Consider the following 22,513-nt stretch of genomic DNA (forward strand, 5'->3'; position numbering starts at 1 on the left):
GTTATTGGGAAACGTGACGTCCGCATGACAATAAGACAGCAGGAGAAGGAGGAGGAGTCGATTTCACCGGCCTTTTTATTTGATTTATTTTACAAGAGAACCAACGGAATATCAGTTCAACAAAAAACATAAAATAAAATAAAATAAAAAAACAATAAAAAGAGAAGTCCATAGCTCTACTACATGCTATAAAGCAGCTTAAACCTTTATCATGCTCACGTGGGAGAAAATAAAAACGTAGGATAAAATAAAGGAGGAGGACGACGGCACCTTTAACTTCGCTTTAGATGTACCTTCTATAGGAGATCTTCCATGCACACGTTTCTAACTGCACAGGTATATAAAAAAGAAGGAGGGAAAACAAACTCGGACGTTAAGACTTCTAGGTGCTCTGATTCCGTATCACCACGATTCACTTCTGCACCTCCAAGTTAAAAAAACAAACAAACAAACAAACAAACGATCATTTCCTTTAAAAGGAACGCTGGAAAAACAGTTCTTCACAAAGGACGAGTATCCTCCAGCTGTTTTTACACACACACACACACACACACACACGCACGATGGAAGTTCAATGCCTCAGTCGCCATTCAGAGTCACATTGCAAAACAATGACAGCTCTTAAAATAAATAGATATCACAAGTTACGGTTAAAATAAATACGTGATCTTAACACTTCACTATGGCGAAAAAGAAAAGAGAGGAAAAAAAGAAAGAAAGAAAAAAAAAAAAACAACAGCCATGTGATCGGGCACTGAAAGGTCATACAGGGCGAGTGACACTGACACACACGCGTCTACAGTTACCTCTGAGGTAGATAACACTTACGTTAACCTACAGTTTAAAATAAAACCAAACAAACGGCTGAGCTGCTGCTGGCATCGGGTCTGAATTAAACACCTACCGTACGGAGACGTCACCGACGGCGAGGGAGGAGAGAGGGGGAAGGTGGAGGAGGTGAAATGATGGTGCGAGAGAGAGAGAGAAAGAGGACAGAAAAGATATAGAATAGAAAATAGTCGAAGAAATCTGCTTGGGGCAGTAAAAGGTATTAAAAAAAAAAGCTTGGGGTAGTTACTATTTGCGAGAGGAAAACAAAGGGTAATAAAGTATAATAATAGGGTTAAACAGGGACGATTAGAACAGGACAAAATACTATAATTAAAAAAAAATAAAAACCTGATCAGGATGAAAGGGAAAAAAACATGGAGGACAAAAGAACGTAGTGTGGAGAGAAAAAAGGAACTGATGGTAAGAACAGAGCAGGTAAAATATCAGGATCGACAAAATTAATAAAACACTTCAAAATAGATTTGTGTCTCCAAAAATATATTTCACTAGAAAAGAGAAAAAAAAAAAGATCTTAATCTTTATGGGGGGGGAAAAGTGGAAAAATATTCAAGTGATAAGAAATAAACAAGAGCAGACGACTGCAGAGAGTAAACAAAAATAATATAATATATATATATATAATGAAAGGTTTATATGAAAATAAACAGTGTGTGTGTGCTGAAGGGAAACAGAACAGCAAGCAAAATGTTATACAATATAATCATCAGAATAAGGAGCAGGTTGATAAATAGAAAAAAAGCTTTGGAACTGCGTGAAAAATAAATAAAGCGAAAAGATTAAAGGAGAGAAGAGCGGAGGGACTTTGGTGCGTGCGAAAGACGAGAAATAAACGGATCGTTTTTTTTGTTTTGTTTTTTTTAAAAAAGAGGAGGAAAAGGAGGCGGTCACGATGTGGGTGACGTCACCGGTCTCACGGTTAGTGCGTCGTCGTTCCCCCTCCCTCGTCTGTTTATCTGTGTTTACTCTAAAGGTTTGCGATGGTTCCTCTAGCGTGTGTACGGCTCTACAGGATGCTGTGTGCAAATGGCATGCAGTCTCGTTTCTGGGGAGGTTTTTTTTCCTTACTTATATTTTTTCCTGTTTTTATATTTCTGGAGGAGAAAAAAAAAGCATGAACACTGAATCTCTTTAGTGAACCAAGAACTGATGATGAATATGACTCTCTCTCTCTCTCTCTCTCTCTGAACCGTTAACCAGAAAGAAAACTGAAACGTAGCCGTGTGTGTGTGTGTGAGAGTGTGTGTGGGTGTGTGTGAGTGTGTGTTTTGGTTATATGACACATTGTGAGCTTTAGAAGCGTCGCTCTGTTGAAACGCGGACACTTCAGAATAACGCTAACGGATTGTCGCGACAGAGAAACGGCGCCCTGTAATTGGCTCAGGAGCGCTGACTCCGCCCCCTGCAGGTGTTTTGCTGAAGTGTCGGTGCTGACGGTGCGGCGCGTCCTGAACACGGACGTGTGGTATAACCTGCTCGTGGCTGTTTAATTCAGGTGTTTGAGGATGCTGCTGTAGGTCTTGTGGGCGATCTGAGGTGAACACCTGACGTGAGCCTGCAGAGATTTTTTAGCGTCGAACCCGAGAGACTCGAGGACGATCTCGCCGCCGAGTCGGGGCACGGTTTCGTCCCTCTGAGGCTCCGCGTCCGGGGACGTGTCTGGGGAGCAGACGGACGCGTCCTCGTCCTCTTTTTTGCTGAAGAGGCGATCTAGGTAGCTGGTGTATCCTCCTCCGTATCCTCCTCCGTCTTTCTGCTGGTCCCAGCACGCCTGGTCGATCAGACAGCTCTCTGTCCCGCTGCTCTCCCACGGGCACTGATGAGCCAAGTTCACCTGTCATTAACAATCACTATTAGAACCAGGATCAGGAGCTACGACTGGTGCAGGAACAAAGTGCAAAATGATTTAAAATATTTAAAAAGCAATAAAAGGAAGTCAGAAGCAATTTAACATGAGCTGAGAAACATAATGAAACTATTATATATAAAGAGGCAGACTAATGACGGGAAAGGACTAATGACAGAAGACTCATAGCTGATGCGTGTATGTGTGCGTGCTGATGTGTGTGTGTGTGTGTGTGGGGGTTATGTGTGTATGTGCTGATGTGCGTGTGTGCGCGTGCATGTGTGTATGTGTGTGCGTTTGTTCTGGTGTGTGTGTGTGCATGTTCTGATGTGTGCATGTGCGCATGTGCTGATGTGTGTGTGCGTGCGCACACGCGTGTATGTGTATGTGCTGATGTGTGTGTGTGTGGGGGGGGTGTATGTGCATATGTGCTGATGTGCGTGTGTGCATGTGTGTATGCTTGTGCGTGTATGTTCTGATGTGTGTGTGTACAAGTGTGTGTGTATATGTGCTGATGTGTGCGTGTATGTTCTGATGTGTGTGTGTGTGCGTGTGTGTATGTTCTGATGTGTGTGTGTGTGTTCTGATGTGTGCGTGCGTGTGTGTATGTTCTGATGTGTGTGTGTGTGCGTGTGTGTGCGTGTGTGTATGTTCTGATGTGTGTGTGTGTATGTTCTGATGTGTGTGTGTGTGTTCTGATGTGTGTGTGTGTGTGTGTGTGCGTTCTGATGTGTGTGTGTGTGTGTGTGCGTTCTGATGTGTGTGTGTGTGTGTGTGTGTGTTCTGATGTGTGTGTGTGTGTGCGTGTGTGTGTTCTGATGTGTGTGTGCGTGTGTGCGCGCGTGTGTGTATGTTCTGATGTGTGTGTGTGTGTGTGTGTGCTCTGATGTGTGTGTGTGTGTGTGTGTGCGTGTGTATGTTCTGATGTGTGTGTGTGTGTGTATGTTCTGATGTGTGTGTGTGTGTATGTTCTGATGTGTGTGTGTGTGTGTATGTTCTGATGTGTGCGTGTGTGTGTTCTGATGTGTGTGTGTGTGTGTGTGTGTGTATGTTCTGATGTGTATGTTCTGGTGTGTGTGTGTGTGTGTTCTGATGTGTGTGTGTGTGTGTGTGTGTTCTGATGTGTGTGTGTTCTGATGTGTGTGTTCTGATGTGTGTGTGTGTGTTCTGATGTGTGTGTGTGTGTTCTGATGTGTGTGTGTGTGTGTGTGTGTGTGTGTGTGTGTGTGTGTGCGTGTGTTCTGATGTGTGTGTGTGTGTGTGTGTGTGTATGTTCTGATGTGTGTGTGTGTGTGTGTGCGTGTGTGTTCTGATGTGTGTGTGTGTTCTGATGTGTGTGTGTGTTCTGATGTGTGTTCTGATGTGTGTGTGTGTGTGTGTGTGTTCTGATGTGTGTGTGTGTGTATGTTCTGATGTGTGTGTGTGTGTGTGCGTGTGTGTATGTTCTGATGTGTGTGTGTGTGTGTGTGTGTGTATGTTCTGATGTGTGCGTGCGTGTGTGTTCTGATGTGTGTGTGTGTGTGTGTGCGCGTGTGTGTATGTTCTGATGTGTGTGTGTGTGTGTGTGTGTGTGTGTTCTGATGTGTGTGTGTGTGTGTGTGTTCTGATGTGTGCGTGTGTGTATGTTCTGATGTGTGCGTGTGTGTATGTTCTGATGTGTGTGTGTGTGTGTGCTGATGTGTGTGTGTGTATGTTCTGATGTGTGTGTGTGTGTGTGTGTGTGTGTGTATGTTCTGATGTGTGTGTGTGTGTGTGTGTGTGTGTGTGTATGTTCTGATGTGTGTGTGTGTGTGTGTGTGTGTGTGTGTGTGTGTGTGTGTACACTACCTGACACTTCTCGTCCTTCTCCTGACTGGCTGATTTCCCGAGCTGAGACACAGAGGTGTTGAGCTCGTTGAGGAGGCCGATGTCGCGGCTCTCGGGCTGCAGGCTGAGTCGGATGGTGCCGGCGATGAAGGAGTCGAAGTCGAAGCCCTGATGGTGTTGATGCTGGTGCTTCTCCTTGTCCAGCTGAGCCTTCACCAGGCCGTTCTTCTCACACTTGCTCTTGCTCTTGCGGTCTGCTCTCTCTTTGCTCTGCTGCTCTTTCCAGTTGGAGAGGTCGATGATGAGCTTGGGCTCGTAGTAGTGGTTCACTTCGCTCTCTCTCCAGATCAGGTTGTCCAGGTACGACTGGGACGCCGCCTTGTAGTTGCACGTGTGGCCGCACTCCAGCTCACAGTACTTGTTCTCGTGGTGGACGCTCTCGTCACGGCGCAGACTCGGTGCCGTGTCGAACGGCTGCTCGTCCAGGAACTTCTCGCTCTCTGCGTCTGCGTACTTGCGCGGGTCAAGCTGAGCTTCCTCGTCGTCTGTGATGTCAGACATGGCGCGTGGGTCACGCTGCACCTCCTCCACCTCCCCCACACTCTGCAGAGGCCACTCTGGCTCTGATAACTGACTCTCATGGTACCTGAGAGATCACACACACACACGTTTTTACATATACCTTCCATCTAAAAGCAAGAATTAATACACCACTGTGTGTGTGTGTGTGTGTGTGTGTGTGTGTGTGCGTGTGTGTAATTAAATTCAGACCTAATTTACTAATTTAAGCAGCGTGTTGTGGAGCAAGAAGAATAAAAGCCTTTGTGTGTGAGACGCTGGTGTAGGAAAATAATCAACAACAGGTTGGTGTGATGACACAGAGTCACTGATACCAACCTGAAGCTGATTAGTTTCTTGTAACAGCATCACGCGTGTTACTGTTACTCCTCTTACACACCGGGGAATGAAGGAAATAAGGAAAAAAGATAAAAAAAGAAAGAAAGGGAGAGACTGAGACAGAGAGAGAGAGACAGAGAGGGACAGACGGAGGGAGTATAGTTTGTATAATGTGGTAAGTGTAAATAATGGACAGTGTAAATCTGATTAGCACTAAGGAAGTCAGCACACTAAAAATAAAACACACACCTCACATCATCATGCTAATTAATATGTGTTACATTCCACTAAGCATTAATCTCATCATAAAATGTGACTGAACAGTGTGTGTGTGAGAGAGTGTGCGTGCACGTGTGTGTGTGTGAGTGTGAGTGAGTGAGTGCGCGTGTGTGTGTGTGTGTGTGTGCATGAGATACCTGTCCCAGTTGTACACATGACTGTGGCTCTCGTCCATGAGCAGGATGTCGTCCACCTCGTCCTCGATGTGGAAGGGGTGAGAGGACACGGGTTCGTCCAGAGGGAACGAGTACACACTCATGTAGGGGTGAGCCAGAGCCTCCTCCGCCGTCAACCGGTCCATGGGGTTAAAGGTCAAGATCTTTTCCAAAAAGTCCAGAGCTGTGAACATACAACTGCTGAGTTTATGTGTGTTACATTTAAGGACAAGAACAACTAATATATCATGACGGCCAAGTGTTACAGAGAGAGTGAGAGAAAAAGTGAAGAGATTTGTGTAGTGTGTGTGTCTGTGTGTGTGTAGTGTGTGTGTGTAGTGTCTGTCTGTGTGTGTGTGTATGTCTGTGTAGTGTGTGTGTGTAGTGTGTGTGTACAGTGATTGTGTGTGTAGTGTGTGTGTCCGTGTCTGTGTAGTGTGTGTGTGTAGTGTGTGTATGTAGTGTCTGTGTGTGTGTGGTGTGTATGTAGTGTCTGTGTGTGGTGTGTGTGTGTGTATTGTCTGTCTGTGTGTAGTGTGTGTGTGTGTGTATTGTCTGTCCGTGTGTAGTGTGTGTGTGTGTGTGTGTGTAGTGTGTATGTAGTGTCTGTGTGTGTGGTGTGTGTCTGTGTGTGTGTGTAGCACACTGACCCTCAGTGCTGACACCTGGGAGCAGTTTAGCGAGTGGAGTGTGTGTGTGTGTGTGTGTGTATGTAGTGTCTGTGTGTGTGGTGTGTGTGTGTGTGTGTGTAGCACACTGACCCTCAGTGCTGACACCTGGGAGCAGTTTAGCGAGTGGAGTGTGTGTGTGTGTGTGTGTGTGTGTGTATGTAGTGTCTGTGTGTGGTGTGTGTGTGTGTGTGTGTGTCTGTGTGTGTGTGTGTGTAGTGTCTGTGTGTGTGTGGTGTGTGTGTGTGTGTGTGTATGTAGTGTCTGTGTGTGTGTGGTGTGTGTGTGTGTGTGTAGCACACTGACCCTCAGTGCTGACACCTGGGAGCAGTTTAGCGAGTGGAGTGTGTGTGTGTGTGTGTGTGTGTGTGTGTGTATGTAGTGTCTGTGTGTGTGGTGTGTGTGTGTGTGTGTGTGTGTGTGTGTATGTAGTGTCTGTGTGTGTGTGGTGTGTGTGTGTGTGTGTAGCACACTGACCCTCAGTGCTGACACCTGGGAGCAGTTTAGCGAGTGGAGTGTGTGTGTGTGTGTGTGTGTGTGTGTATGTAGTGTCTGTGTGTGTGGTGTGTGTGTGTGTGTGTGTGTGTGTGTGTGTGTATGGTGTGTGTGTGTGTGTGTGTAGCACACTGACCCTCAGTGCTGACACCTGGGAGCAGTTTAGCGAGTGGAGTGTGTGTGTGTGTGTGTGTGTGTGTATGTAGTGTGTGTGTGTGTGGTGTGTGTCTGTGTGTGTGTGTAGCACACTGACCCTCAGTGCTGACACCTGGGAGCAGTTTAGCGAGTGGAGTGTGTGTGTGTGTGTGTGTGTGTAGCACACTGACCCTCAGTGCTGACAGCTGGGAGCAGTTTAGCGAGTGGAGTGTGTGTGTGTGTGTGTGTAGTGTGTATGTAGTGTCTCTGTGTGTGTGTGTGTGTGGTGTGTGTATTGTCTGTCTGTGTGTAGTGTGTATGTAGTGTCTGTGTGTGTGTGTGTGTGTGTGTGTGTGTGTGTGTGTAGCACACTGACCCTCAGTGCTGACACCTGGGAGCAGTTTAGCGAGTGGAGTGTGTGTGTGTGTGTGTGTGTAGCACACTGACCCTCAGTGCTGACACCTGGGAGCAGTTTAGCGAGTGGAGTGTGTGTGTGTGTGTAGTGTGTGTGTGTGTGTGTGTGTGTGTGTGTAGCACACTGACCCTCAGTGCTGACACCTGGGAGCAGTTTAGCGAGTGGAGTGTGTGGTACAGTCATGTCATTTTTAATAAACACAGGGATGACGCTCTGTAACTCCTGTCTGTCCTCCTCATGGATCACGGGGATCGACTCCAGGATCAACTGCATCTGCTCCAACTCATGAGCACCTGCGCACACACACACGTCATGACAATCGTAGAAAGAGAACAATGCAGACTAAATCAATCCTGAATGTCTCTGAAGATCATGTTAATTATATGCTAATCATATACAAATGGTTCGGAGCTTTGCACAGTGCATGAGAACGCTAGTGCTGTGTTCAGCTCAACCTCCTGGTGTTCACGCTACAGTGTGAGGGGAAAAGCAGATGCCTCCATGTTGATCCTGTTATATAACACTGCTGTGACCATCCACATTGATCTGATGTCACTGGCTGAACTTGGAGCTTTGAGGAAACATAGGCTTAATCTTTCTGGTAGGAGTTAAAGTGCTGTAGAACAGTGCTGAGGAGACGTGATGTGTGCTGAGGAGACGTGATGTGTGCTGAGGAGACGTGATGTGTGCTGAGGAGACGTGATGTGTGCTGAGGAGACGTGATGTGTGCTGAGGAGACGTGATGTGTGCTGAGGAGACGTGATGTGTGCTGAGGAGACGTGATGTGTGCTGAGGAGATGTGATGTGTGCTGAGGAGACGTGATGTGTGCTGAGGAGATGTGATGTGATGTGTGCTGAGGAGATGTGATGTGTGCTGAGGAGATGTGATGTGTGCTGAGGAGATGTGATGTGTGCCGAGGAGATGTGATGTGTGCCGAGGAGATGTGATGTGTGCCGAGGAGATGTGATGTGTGCCGAGGAGATGTGATGTGATGTGTGCTGAGGAGATGTGATGTGTGCTGAGGAGAGGTGATGTGTGCTGAGGAGAGGTGATGTGTGCTGAGGAGATGTGATGTGATGTGTGCTGAGGAGATGTGATGTGTGCTGAGGAGATGTGATGTGTGCTGAGGAGATGTGATGTGTGCTGAGGAGATGTGATGTGTGCTGAGGAGATGTGATGTGTGCTGAGGAGATGTGATGTGTGCTGAGGAGATGTGATGTGTGCTGAGGAGATGTGATGTGTGCTGAGGAGATGTGATGTGTGCTGAGGAGATGTGATGTGTGCTGAGGAGATGTGATGTGTGCTGAGGAGATGTGATGTGTGCTGAGGAGATGTGATGTGTGCTGAGGAGATGTGATGTGTGCTGAGGAGATGTGATGTGTGCTGAGGAGATGTGATGTGTGCTGAGGAGATGTGATGTGTGCTGAGGAGATGTGATGTGTGCTGAGGAGATGTGATGTGTGCTGAGGAGATGTGATGTGTGCTGAGGAGATGTGATGTGTGCTGAGGAGATGTGATGTGTGCTGAGGAGATGTGATGTGATGTGTGCTGAGGAGATGTGATGTGTGCTGAAATCACAAGGAAAGGATTCTGACCTGCAAACAGTGTTTTTCCCGTCAGCATCTCGGCAAAGATGCAGCCTGCTGCCCACATGTCGATGGCTTTAGTGTAGTTATTAGGGGAGAGAAGAAGGCGAGGGGAACGATACCACTTTGTGACCAGACCTTCTGACAGGTGACCCTGCGAGACAGACAGAGAGACACGTGTGTGAGCTGCTAAACAAATAAAAAGGAACAGTGCAGTTCAGTAGGAGAGAGATTCGAGAACAAGAGACAGCAGGACAGTTGTGTCAAGTAGGTCACAAGAGTGATCTAGTTTCTCTCACACACTCACCCCCACCCCAAACACCCCTTCTCCTCCTCTAAACTCCCCCCAACCCACACACACACCCACACACCTTTCATGCTGTTCAAAGACGTCTGAATGCACAGTGCTGATGCGTCAATTTCCATATGAGGGCCGTTTTTGGCTCCTTTGATGCGACATTAGAATCACTGATGCATTTAGGAACCTCGTCGCCACCACAAACACCTCTCACCCCAAACACCCCCCCCCACACACACACACACACAAACACCCCCACACATCGTTTCAGCAGAAACGGCTGTGTATGTTTCATTTCCTTCTGTTCTAACCTCACAGTTCAGCTTGTTCACATTAGTGTGTATTTGCATTCAGCACCACATTAATACGCGTGAGAACAAAGCTCTAATTAGCGTGATGTAAATGACACTATTAGCATAAAACCAGTCAGCATTTACATTATAACGGTGCGCACACACACACACACACACACACACACACACACACACACAGTGCTTTTACTGATTAATGACACTCGTCTCCTCTGGCCTCAATGCTGCTATAACAGGGGTTTAAAAATTATTAGTCATGTTAACATTCAGATTAATCAGTGACATGAGGAGACTCTGGATTTTGCTCCGGTATGTCCTGCCTCATCTCTCTCTCTCTCTCTCACACACACACACACACCCCTCAGTTTCATGAAAAATAAAGTGTTGTAGGTGGCATTTGATGCTCTGTGTGACTCTGAAGTGCTCTTATACAGATTACCCCACAATTTACACACATTCCTGTAAGGCCTCTCTCTCTATGTTCTCCTGACAGGAACATTCCTGGGAACAGAGCCATGGTCTCACACACACACACCTCTAAACACAATTAGTGTACGCTCTGTACACAAATCAACACATGGCCCCAAATGAAAGCAGCACTAAGAGAAAGAGGAGTGCGTCCTAAACGCCGGCGCTCGACCGTACCGCAGTGACATCGTTTCTATAGCAACACTCCAGGAGATGCTGCTGTATTGAAATCAGCATCTCCTTCAGATGTTTAATGGTAAGAGAAGGAGTCTCCAGTGTAAAGAGGGGACGTGAAGCTGCAAGTACGTTTACAGTCATGAGGACAGAGGAGTTTTTTGGTAGCTGTTATACATCGCAGCCCTAAAGGTAAGTGTATCACCTCAGTGTGGATTAGCTTCCTGTCACAGGACATCACTGATGTGTTTTATTCCCACATCAGCATCTTTCATCCCTTCTGAAGGACTGAGAGAGAGAAATGATCTCTGTGCCAGTTGTTTAAATCGTGTGTGTGTTGTTTGTGAGTGGAGAGAGTGAGAATAATAAACCCACACACACACACACACACACACACACACACACACATTCAGAAAGCAAGCTGAACGAGCTGGACTGAGTGACACATCAGACCGCTCCAGCTGAGTCACTCTGCATTAGTGAGAGAGTGACGGTGCCACTGCAGAACCTGACGGAGGAGCTTCTGAACACGGGCAGGTCACAGACTGGGAAGTGTGTGTGTGTGTGTTCATCATAAATACACTAATAATACAGTAAAGACACACAGCAGCGTCACAGCACTGTTTAACATCACTGTATAGATTATACCATGATGAGCCTCTCACAAACACCTACCTTCTGCTTACATCACTGTTACACACACACACACACACACACACACACACACCCTGAATGAATCATTCTGTTATTGACAGTGTGACTGACTGTACAGTTGAGTAAAGGAACAAACACATTCATCACTTACATTACTAATAGATACCTGTACACTCATCCACTCTAACCATCAACACACCTGTAAAGGGCTGAGAGAGAGAGAGAGAGAGAGAGAGAGAGAGACAGAGACAGAGAGAAAGACAGAGAGAGAGAGAGAGAGAGAGAGAGAGAGAGAGAGAGAGAGAGAGAGTTCTAGAATAGAGTAAAAAAAATCTTTATCCAGGTTCCTCCTGCATGCTGATAAATTCCTCCACCTTTACAATGAACAAGCCTCTAACAGATCACACACGCGCGCGCGTGCACACACACACACACACACACACACACACACACACACACACACACACACACACACACACACAGCACTCTGTTTCCTGCACCCCATTTACATCTTTGTTTCTTTCACTTTTGATGATTTTCTTGCCATCTGTCTGCTTCTCTTTCTTGTCCGTCTGCTTCTCTTCCTCTACATCTGTCCGTCTTCCCCTTTGTCTGTCTGTCTGTCTTCTGAACTCTGTGTGACCTCTTTTCACCTTTCCTTCCCTCCCGCTTTTCTCTCCATCTTACCCTCTTGTCTATACGTATCTCCCCCTCACTTCTCTCTCTCTCTCCCCAAATCCATCTCTCATTCTCTGGCTTTCCTTCTAAATTTCTAGAAGTTTATATAAAACTTCAACAAGCAAAGCTGCTTTATGAGTAAATGCCTCAGATCTCTCACACATACACACACACACACACACACACACACACACACACACACACTGTTTAAATGTCCCCCTTAGTCACATGAGTTTAAACAGGACAGATGTCATGTCAGGTCTGTGACCACAGTCTCTGCTCTGTAATAAGTCTCTTCCATACACATTGTCCTGCTCGTGTGTGTGTGTGTGTGTGTGTGTGTGTGTGTGTGTGTGTGTGTAGGACTATTCATAGACACGCAATATAAATATCACATTACTCCATGTTACACATACACATGGCCGCCGTGTGCAGGACAGTGAATGCGAGTGTTTGTGCGAGTAACACAGATGGAAAAACGTGTGTGAATCACATGTGAGTGTGCGACATGAAAGAGAGGAGATGACTAATCTAATCCACGTGTTAGTGTTTCTCTGAAACAGCCGGTGGAAACACAGTCATCGGTGAAAAAAGAAAAAGAGGGGAAAACAAACGGGCTGCGCTCTCCAGCCTGCGGGGGATTAGTCACTGCACGCTAAATGAAAACAGGACATCTAATAAACAAAGCTTAGTGCACGAGAGAGAAAACACACACGCTCAGACACGAGAGTGCAGAAAGACCGTCCTCGTGTCTGATAAAAATAACACCACCTTCTTTTCCTCCTGTCCACAACAGAGGAGCTCACAGGAAGTGAGACACAGCAGGACTGTTCACTTCCCCTTTCACACCTGGAACATCTGACCAACACACAGGAACTCTAATCATGTCCAACAGGTGTGTTGTAAAGCTGTTCACACAAACACTCACACAGACAGACACTCACACACAGACAGACAGACACTCACACACAGACAGACAGACACTCACACACAGACAGACAGACACTCACACACACTCACACAGACAGACAGACAGACAGACATTCACACACACACACAGACATTCACACTCACACACACACAGACATTCACACTCACACACACACACAGACATTCACACTCACACACACACAGACATTCACACACACACACACACAGACATTCACACTCACACACACACAGACATTCACACTCACACACACACACACACACACACAGACATTCACACACACACACACACACACAGACATTCACACACACACACACACACAGACATTCACACACACACACACACACACACACACACAGACATTCACACACACACACACACACACACACACACACACACACACACACACACACACACACACAGACATTCACACACACACACACAGACATTCACACACACACACACAGACATTCACACACACACACACAGACATTCACACACACACACACAGACATTCACACACACACACACAGACATTCACACACACACACACAGACATTCACACACACACACACAGACATTCACACACACACACACAGACATTCACACACACACACACAGACATTCACACACACACACACAGACATTCACACACACACACACAGACATTCACACACACACAGACATTCACACACACACACACACAGACATTCACACACACACACACACACAGACATTCACACACACACACACAGACATTCACACACACACATTCACACACCCCCCAGGAGAGTAAAGCCTCACCTTGTGTGAGTAGTGGGGGTCCATGATGCGAGCCAGGCCGAAGTCACCGATCTTGAGCACCAGGTCCTCTGTGTTGACGAACAGGTTGGCGGGTTTGAGGTCTCTGTGCAGGACGTTGGCCGAGTGAATGTACTTGAGTCCGCGCAGCAGCTGGTAGACGAAGAGGCGTGCGTGTTCCTCAGAGAGCGGGCCCTGGTCCAGCACGGTGCACAGGTCCGTCTCCACGTATTCCTGCACGATGTACACAGAGTTGACCTCCGTCAGAGAGCTGGCGTCCTCGCTCAGACGCCGCCCGCTCGGCCCTAGCGTCTCAAACACGCGCACGATGTTGTCGTGGTCGAGGCGGCGGATGATCTTGATCTCCCGCAACGCGTGTTTGACGCTCTGCGCATCAGTCAGGATGATCTTTTTCACAGCTACGCGCTTGTCACAGTCCTGGTCCACAGCTGAGAACACCAGGCCGTTCCCTCCGTACCCGAGGGGCTTCAGGTCCGTGTACCGGGGGCCCAGGTCAAACCCATGGATGTTCATCAGGCTCTCAAATTTCTCAGCCATTTTACACAACAGGACCACGAAAGATTCAGGAATCGATTTTATCTTCTTTCTCTAGAATATTTTACGTGAGGTTTGATAAGAGATGCTGTTTGAGCTGAAAGAGAGATTCACCTTCTGAGTGGAGAGGAAAAAAAAAAGTCCTCAGAGCTTTGTCACAGCTCAGAGTGTGTTAATGAGAAGAACACAAAACAGGCCTGTGGGTTTAAACTCTAGTGTTCCTGTGAAGCCCCAGACTGTGGAATGGAATGGGTGTGTGATCAGTGATGACATGCACGTGTGAGAGCCAATAGCAGCAGCAGCAGCATCCTCACAGTGCTGATGCGTTCAGTGTGCGACTGGTCCTGAGCGGCAGCAGCATTACGATCCTAACGTGATAAACTGAGCACCGTCTGGTCTGGGGTGTGTGTGTGTGTGTGTGTGTGTGTGTGTGTGTGTGTGGGGTGAGGAGCAGCAAGGTTGGATAAGTTTAGCACAAACGCTCTCCCTCAGTGATCAGGTGGCTCCAGCTCACCACAGTCACAATCAAAGCTATCCTCCATTTTACAGCGGGGTTTCCTGCAAAACACACACACACACACGCACACTGTAGATCATTCCTCACAACAGCATTTACAACACAACATACAGTTTGTTTGTAAAATGTTTCACTCCTAGAGTATTTAATATAAATCCGAGTCAAATCAACATCAATAACCCAGCACAAAAGTAATGGCACCCTGTCAAAAGGAGGCGGCGTTAGATTGTGTTGCGTTAAGAACACTGATGTTAGCTTAGCTAGAAGCTGGTGTTTCTTCACAGATCATTAAGTTGAAATAAACAGACAACAAACAGTCTGTTTACAGCTAGTCTTTAACTCAGTGTTTAATAAAAAACACTATCAGCGTGTTAGGAACATGTTTATCATGTATACCAATCAGCCACCTTGGTGTTTGAGGTTAAGCGCAAATAAAAATGTAAAGTGATGTTTATCCCTCAGGTACAACAAGAGAACCGTCACATAAACTACTTGTACACCTATAAATTATTTCCTCAGATGTGATTCATCAGTTTCCTGTTCTGAGAAAAGTCAACAGGTTTATAAATAAATAGGATGTGTGTATTGTTGCTGATTAATTCCTAAGTGATTCTGGTCCTAATGTGTCCTAGAACAGGAAGTGGCATAATGTAAAGAGAGTCGAGTCGAACGTTACGCTGATGACGGGTGTTGGCTGGCGATCCTCTCATAGTGTGTGTGTGTGTGTGTGTGTTTGTTTTGGAGATCTGGTAGCTCCACTCTGGAATTAAACACTGATGTAAGTCTGACGTCAGAGTGATATCTAACCCAGAAGGACACGCCGTCAAACTGGAACGCTTTGCATTACCGACTTCTAGGAATTTTTAACTGTTTCCGGAAACTAAAAGGAAAAAACACTGAAAATAAACAAACATTCAAACACTTTGTGATTCCTACAGTAAAGAACAAACCATCACTGATGTACTCATGAGGAGAACACACACACAGTCTCTCAGACACACACACACACGTGTGTAATATGGATGTTTGTAAAAATAAAACAGATTTACATTCAGCGTCTGTACATTTTCAAAGTGGCTTCTCAGATCTCTCGTTTTTGTTTTTCACATCAGATAACGCTATAATGCACAAATGAACACCTTATTAACACTTCCAGTGAACGTCATGGGTCAAAGACAAAATACAGAAAAGTGGAGAGGGGGGTGCAGTAGAAAAGGAAACGAACTTGAAAAGTACAGAGAAAAATGAAAAAGAGAGAAAACAACAAAAGAAAAGAAAGCAGAAAGATGGTGGAGTTTGTGCAGTTGTATGGAAGGAGTCTCCAGTGTCGGCAGTATGGAACAGTTTCTATGGTAACATGATAAGCAGCGAGTTTAGTTGGAGAGGACGAGAGGGAGCCGAGCTCCGGTTCCACACACCTGACCTCCTGGATGAGGTCCAGCAGCAGCAGCAGGTCAATCTGATCTCAGTATTAGATTAAACAGCACAACGTCAGGATCTGATCCTCTCAACAAAACTAAAACAGGGTTCAGCTTAAATTCTGAACACTTTCAGAGTGCGGTTTATGTAAAGCGAGTGTGTAACCTACCGCTTCCTCAAAGAACAAGACTGAAACATTAACAGCACCGTCACACACACGATAATGACAAACACTACACAACCCTTATACAGTGCAATACCCTCTCTCTCTCTCTCACACACACACACACACACTTATACAACCAGGGGCCAGCGTGCTAACCCGATCTATCATGTTACACGCTCAGTGTGTGTGGTGCAGATTTGCAGCACGACCATTTTGAGAGTTAAACTCCAGAAGAAACCTGAAACTTCTCAGCTTTACAGTTTAAACAGCTATAAGATGCTGAAACTGAACCCCAGTGAACTGAACTGTTCTCCAATCGCAGTGTGAAAAAGAAAATAAACAAAGCACAAACCCAGGCTTTAAGAAGCCACGAAACTCAGAAAGAACCCTGAGAAACCCAGGGAAAGCCTCGAAAGAACCCGTAGAGAACCCTGAAAGAACCCATAGAGAGCCTTGAAAGAACTCTGAGAAACCCAGAGAAACCCCCTTGAGAGAACCCTGAAAAACCCCGAGAGAACCCTGACATCCATCTGCAGCACAGAACCCCGCACATGTGGCACTTGAACAGGACAAAAGTGCACCATCACACACACCAACCATCTTAAGTGTGTGAGTCCGAATGGCGTCATTTAAGATCCCTGATGTTACTTTGGGACATTTACAACTTTATTTATCATAAACTCGGGATTTATTACAGAAGCAAAGAAACCAAACTGATTTATATCTAAAAGAGTAAATCGGATCACGACGAGCAGAATTTCTGCACATATTCACACGATTTGGGGTAAAGAAAAGCACACAGTTTCCCGTTATATACCTCACAAACCACGTAAACAAAACTCTCATTTATTTTAAACCGTATCGGTTGTGTTCGTATTAGCCGCATAGACTACACATCACACCCGTATACAGGCATCGCGCTCGGATTGGTTCACTGCAACGTCAAACATGGAACAGAGCGGAAAATGTAGCGCCAGCCAATCAGAGCGCATGAGGTGAGCCTTCAACAGCCAATCACCGCACAGAAGGCGGAATCTACCCTAAAAACGGATGGGAATCTACAGTTTGTGTTAGCGACATAGAACACACAGCGAATTACTAGAAAGATCCCGGGCACAATTTCTTTGTTGCTACAACCATAAATCACTGGTAACGAAACTAACATACTGTCTAGATGTAAACAGCAAATAAATATTATATCTTAAAAAGAAAAACGTCTTATATTTGGCGCCGAACAGTGGCCTCGCGAGCTGAAACAAAGGAGACCGTTGTTAGCTAACGAAGGCTAACGCTAACAGGCTAAAGCTAACTGAGGCTAAAGCTAACGAAGCTAATTGAACAATTCACGTTTCTTAAGGAAATAAATAAACATATAGAGAAAACCACAGCGATTTTTACAATAATAAAATGTCAGTAATGTCTCCGAACACCGTTTATTTAATAACTTACTGTTCTTTCTCGTGTCATTTGGGGGATTTTCCTTCTGAACCGAACGCTGTCGGTGTTTCTCTTCCTTCCCCTCGGTCTCTCAGCGCCATTCACATCACTGCAGCGATTACAGGCAGAGTGGGCGGGGCCAGTACGGGGGAGGGGCCAGTCATTCAAGTAAAGGGGCGGGCTTTTGCGTCACACTACTGCCGGAAGTGAAGCCTCATTGATTACATTCAGATAGTGATTATTGATTTAATGTATGTTTATATCTGTATTTAGAGGGTAGCGTTTATAAAAGCTACAGAATAAACACAAAGTAAACAACATAAGAAGACAGACGTCAATATCAGGGAGAACTAGACGTCCATGTAGCAGCAGCAAATTACACTAGGAAGACATTTAAAGTTGTGATTAAATACATTAATATAGAATATTTATTAAAAATATTAAAAGGTGTACTATATATTAAAATGGGTTAGTAAAAGGTTACGTCAGGCTGGAACACGAAGAGTTCACTTTATATGTGTAATAAACAATCTGTGTGTGTGTGTGTGTGAGTGTGTGTGTTGGTTGTATGTGTGTGTGAGTGTGTGTCTGTATGTGTGTGTGTGTCTGTGTTTGTGTGTGTCTGTGTGAGTGTGTGTGTGTGTCTGTGTGTATCTGTGTGTGCCTGTGTGTGTGTGTTTGTGTGTGTGTGTCTGTCTGCCTGTGTGTGTGTGTGTGTGTGTCTGTGTCTGTCTGTGTCTGGGTGTGTGTGTGTGTGTGTGTGTGTCTGTGTGTGTGTGTGTCTGTCTGTGTGTGTCTGTGTGTGTGTGTCTGTGTCTGTGTGTGTGTGTCTGTGTGTGTGTCTGTGTGTGTGTCTGTGTTTGTGTGTGTGTGTGTGTGTGTTGTTTGTGTGTGAGTGTGTCTGTGTGTGTGTGTCTGTGTGTGTGCCTGTGTGTGTGTGTGCCTGTGTGTGTCTGTCTGCCTGTGTGTGTCTGGGTGTGTGTGTGTGTCTGTCTGTGTGTGTCTGTGTGTGTGTCTGTGTCTGTGTGTGTGTGTGTGTCTGTCTGTGTGTGTGTGTCTGTGTGTCTGTCTGTGTGTGTGTCTGTGTCGGGGTGTGTGTGTGTGTGTGTGTGTGTCTGTGTGTGTGTGTGTGTGTCTGTGTGTGTGTCTGTGTGTGTGTGTCTGTGTGTGTGTGTATGTGTGTGTGTCTGCTCCTCTCAAGTTTTTTATTGCTGTTATTCTGATGAACAATGTGCTGACAGATTGTAACACAATGTGTTGTTAGTAAAAGTGACTTCTTTGTTATATTATGCTCGAGTCTTAGTTAGCGTCTGTGAGCACACTGTGTGATTCACGTCACTACCGACTGTGTGTCTCTGTGCACTTCAGTGTATTCTCTGGGAAGGAATGTGTAAAGCAGAACTCTTTAACAAACACACTGTATTGAGACGTGTCACTTCCTGTCACTTTGTGTCACTTCCTGTCAGTGTTGAGAAAGTCTTTAGTGAATGATCAGATATGACGACATGTTTCCGACTTCCTTTTCCCCAGTTCTTTTCCCGTCAGTGTTTCATTAGCTCAACTGGAGTTCATCAGGGTCACAGCATCACTCTCCATCACCATGAAGCTCGGATTACCCAGAATGCACTGCGGTCAGACAAACCTTACATTTGAAATCTGGGACAAATTTGTAGGAGACTGGGAACCAGTGAACTTACACAAACAACTTCTAACTCACTATCTAACTAACCAACAGATAACTTCAATAAAACAAAAAACAAACAAATCTACTAACTACATACCTGCATAATTAACTAACCAATGTACATAAATAATCAGTTATACAACTAACTAACTGAGGAAGTGAAGGACTAATTACCTAACTACACAACAACTAACTACTAACTAACCAACTGTGTAACTAGCCAGTCAACTAACTGAATGAATGACTGATGGATGGGCCAACCTTGGTAAATAATCAATTTTACAATGAAGTCACAACTAATCAAGTAAAACACTACACAAATATACAACTACTGTAGACAAACAGCCAATTAAAAAAGATAACTATTTGAGTAACTAACTAACTAACTAACTAACTAATATCTAATAAACAAAGAGCAAACACATGCACAGCGATTTTAATAAAATGATCAATTTAATAAAATGATCACTTTGTGTTCGGTCCGGTGCGGTGATTTGGGTCATTAATCTCTGAAGGTAAGTTATATAAGTGTAATAATCTCTGACGAGCGTTGTCTTATCTCTGCTTTTCTCAGACGTCACAGAGCCAAAGACTTTCTACCCCAGGCAGTAAACCACTGCTGGAATGTTCCATAATCTATGGTTTACATAATCTAGAGCCGATTATCATGGTTCAGTGGAGAACCCACTCACACACTCACACACACACACTCACACACACACACAAACACACACAAATTACCATGTATTTAATTTAACGTTTTGAGCTTTTCGAGGACTGCTGTGTGTGTGTGTGTGTGTGTGTGTGTGTGTGTGTTAATTGTCCATTTTGCTCTCAGCCAATCAGAAGGCACCGCAATCGGTCGTACGAGATCGTTGATACAATCTTGGCTGAGAAACATGAAATGATAGTTTTATTGTTGAACCGATAAAAACTCGATGTTTATGTGCAGGTTTGAGGACGGAGTCCAGAACACGGTGAGATACAGAGAGCAAAAGTTACAACAGAATTTAAACTGGGTGTCAGTAAATACAAGTAAAACAGATTAAAATCCTGTCAAGAAAAGTTGATCTGGAGATATGTAAAAGCTGTGGGAAAGACGTGTGTGTAGTAGCATCATCTTTTTCAGAAATTAGCCAATAAAATAAGAAGAAAATAATCAAATGATAATAATAACACTATTACAGCATGAAGAAATGTTCACTACTGCTAGCATGCTTGTGCTAACATTTCTGTATAACAGCAGTAAATATTAAAATAGACCTTTCTGACTGCTTTATAAAAATAGAAATTAATTATTGCTGTGGCTAGTTTTACACACTATTTGCTACACTGCTAGCTAGCACTGGAGCTAGCAACTATTGTTAACACTAACTACAGAATCTAGATCGCTAGTTAACGTAGTTAAGAATCAGCACTGGATTGCGTTCAGTTAGCTGATAGTGTTGACTAAAAGATCTGGAAATGTTTTGTCAGTTTGTAGCGAGCTAGCTGTGTTTAGCTCTTTATTGTAAAGTTAGCTTGCAAGATAGAGATAATAAATATATTACAAATACTTGAGTGACAGCACCTACAGTAAGCTAATGTTGGCAACATAGCTACAGTAAACAGATAACAGATTACATTATAATAATAAATGCAGTACTTAATCCTCCAGTTAAATAGTTAACTAGTTAGTGTTTAGCTAGCATACTGCACTGACAGAAGTAGCTGGCTTATTTAATAGCAGGGTGAAGTGAAGACGTGTTTTTGTTGTGTATTTTAAAATATTTTTAGTGTAATTGTGTGCAACAGTTGTGTGACTTTCTTGTGAGTGATTTCAATAATAATAATAATAATAATAATAATAATAATAAAAGGTAATTAAAGTGTGTGTGAGTGTGTGTGTGTAATCTCTTTAACACTGAGTGCGTACAGTCTGTTCTCACACTCATGCCAGCGTAAGTCGGATCAAACCCCCTCAATACCTGTAATGCCTTGCTGCAGAGTGGTGGGAGAGGGAGGCAATGACAACCTGTGTGTGTGTGTGTGTGTGTGTGTGTATCTAAGGGTTCACCTGTCCAGCATGTGTAAGAGAATAGGAATACATTCCCTCAAACTTTACCTGTCACCTGTCCTGTTTAACTGTGTGTGTGTGTGTGTGTGTGTGTGTGTGTGTGTGTCTTACCAGGTCTGAAAGAGTCCAGTGGCCCCTTAAGCTTCATGTTCAGTGTTAATATCCAACGTGTTTAGGAGAGAAAGTCTGTGTTCAGTTATGTGTGTTGTCTGTGTGTGTGTGTGTGTGTGTGTGTGTGTGTGTGTGTAGGAGTGCTGTTACTGAGACAAGGCTCCATGCCGGGTTAAATATAGGCCATGAGGGAGAGGGGAGGAGACCTAACTGTGTATGGCCCTGTCCTATTACAGGCTTCTACATGCACACACACACACACACACACACACACACACACACACACACACACACACACACACACACACACACACACACACACAAAGACACTGCTATTGACAGAAAAGATCATGAAGTGCCATTTTAAAACAATGTGCCTCATGATCACACCTTCACTTGCAGTACAAATCCCAGGCTGTATGAAGGATGTGCATGAATATGCAAATGAGACACCCCCCCAACGGAGACACGCCCCAAAGGTGATACGCCCCCATAGCCTCCTCCCTTCTCTATTAACAACTAATAATCTGTCAAAAGTCATAATAGAGCAGGGCATGTTACCATGGCAACTGTAGTTGTGTTAGCATTGTAAGCTTCCTGATCAAAAGTTTTAATGCAGTTTCTGTTATTAAACTAAGCCCCGCCCCAAAATCCCTTCAAGTGCTGTAAAAGTCTTGCTGTGTTCCTGGGGCTCTACAGACAGCACAGAGCATTATGGGTATTAAATAATGGCTGGAGTCATTGATGTTACACTAGCTATCGTACGGCATTTTTTACAAATTAAAGTTTATAAACATTTCTTACAAACTTTTTAACTATACTATAGATATAAAAACTATAAAGCTATGAAAACTACTAAAACTTTATTTGTTATTCATTTATATAATTCTAAACACAGACAGGTAATGTAATGTAGAGCAGAGTGAGAACACAGCAGTGAGGACCTGAGCAGCATTTTCTCTGGATCTGTCTGTCTGTCTGTCTGTCTGTCTGTCTGTCTGTCTGTCTGTCTGTATATCTATTTATGTGCACACACACACACACACACACACACACACACACAGAGGTCAGGATGTGTTTGAGATTGTCTCGTGTTTAGCATT

At 44.8% G+C, this 22,513-nt stretch overlaps 1 protein-coding gene across 2 annotated transcripts; it reads right to left on the reverse strand.

Moving 5' to 3' along the window:
- Window positions 1-57: 57 nt before the first annotated feature.
- Window positions 58-21,547, reverse strand: mapk6 (mitogen-activated protein kinase 6). Of its 2 annotated transcripts, none has more exons than XM_060878420.1 (7): window positions 21,411-21,547; window positions 13,469-14,578; window positions 9,142-9,286; window positions 7,674-7,838; window positions 5,815-6,016; window positions 4,523-5,147; window positions 58-2,683 (listed from the first exon to the last, which is right to left on the reverse strand). In XM_060878420.1, exons 2-7 carry the CDS (start codon window positions 14,021-14,023, stop codon window positions 2,336-2,338), a joined length of 2,040 nt encoding a protein of 679 aa, XP_060734403.1. In that variant the 5' UTR covers window positions 14,024-14,578; window positions 21,411-21,547; the 3' UTR covers window positions 58-2,335. The 2 variants fall into 2 exon arrangements, with proteins under 2 accessions (XP_060734403.1, XP_060734402.1); XM_060878419.1 differs by lacking the exon at window positions 21,411-21,547 and adding an exon at window positions 17,572-17,746.
- Between the last annotated feature and the right edge of the window lie 966 nt (window positions 21,548-22,513).

Source organism: Tachysurus vachellii, chromosome 9, assembly GCF_030014155.1.
Source record: "Tachysurus vachellii isolate PV-2020 chromosome 9, HZAU_Pvac_v1, whole genome shotgun sequence".
In the NCBI taxonomy this organism is placed as follows: Eukaryota; Metazoa; Chordata; class Actinopteri; order Siluriformes; family Bagridae; genus Tachysurus; species Tachysurus vachellii.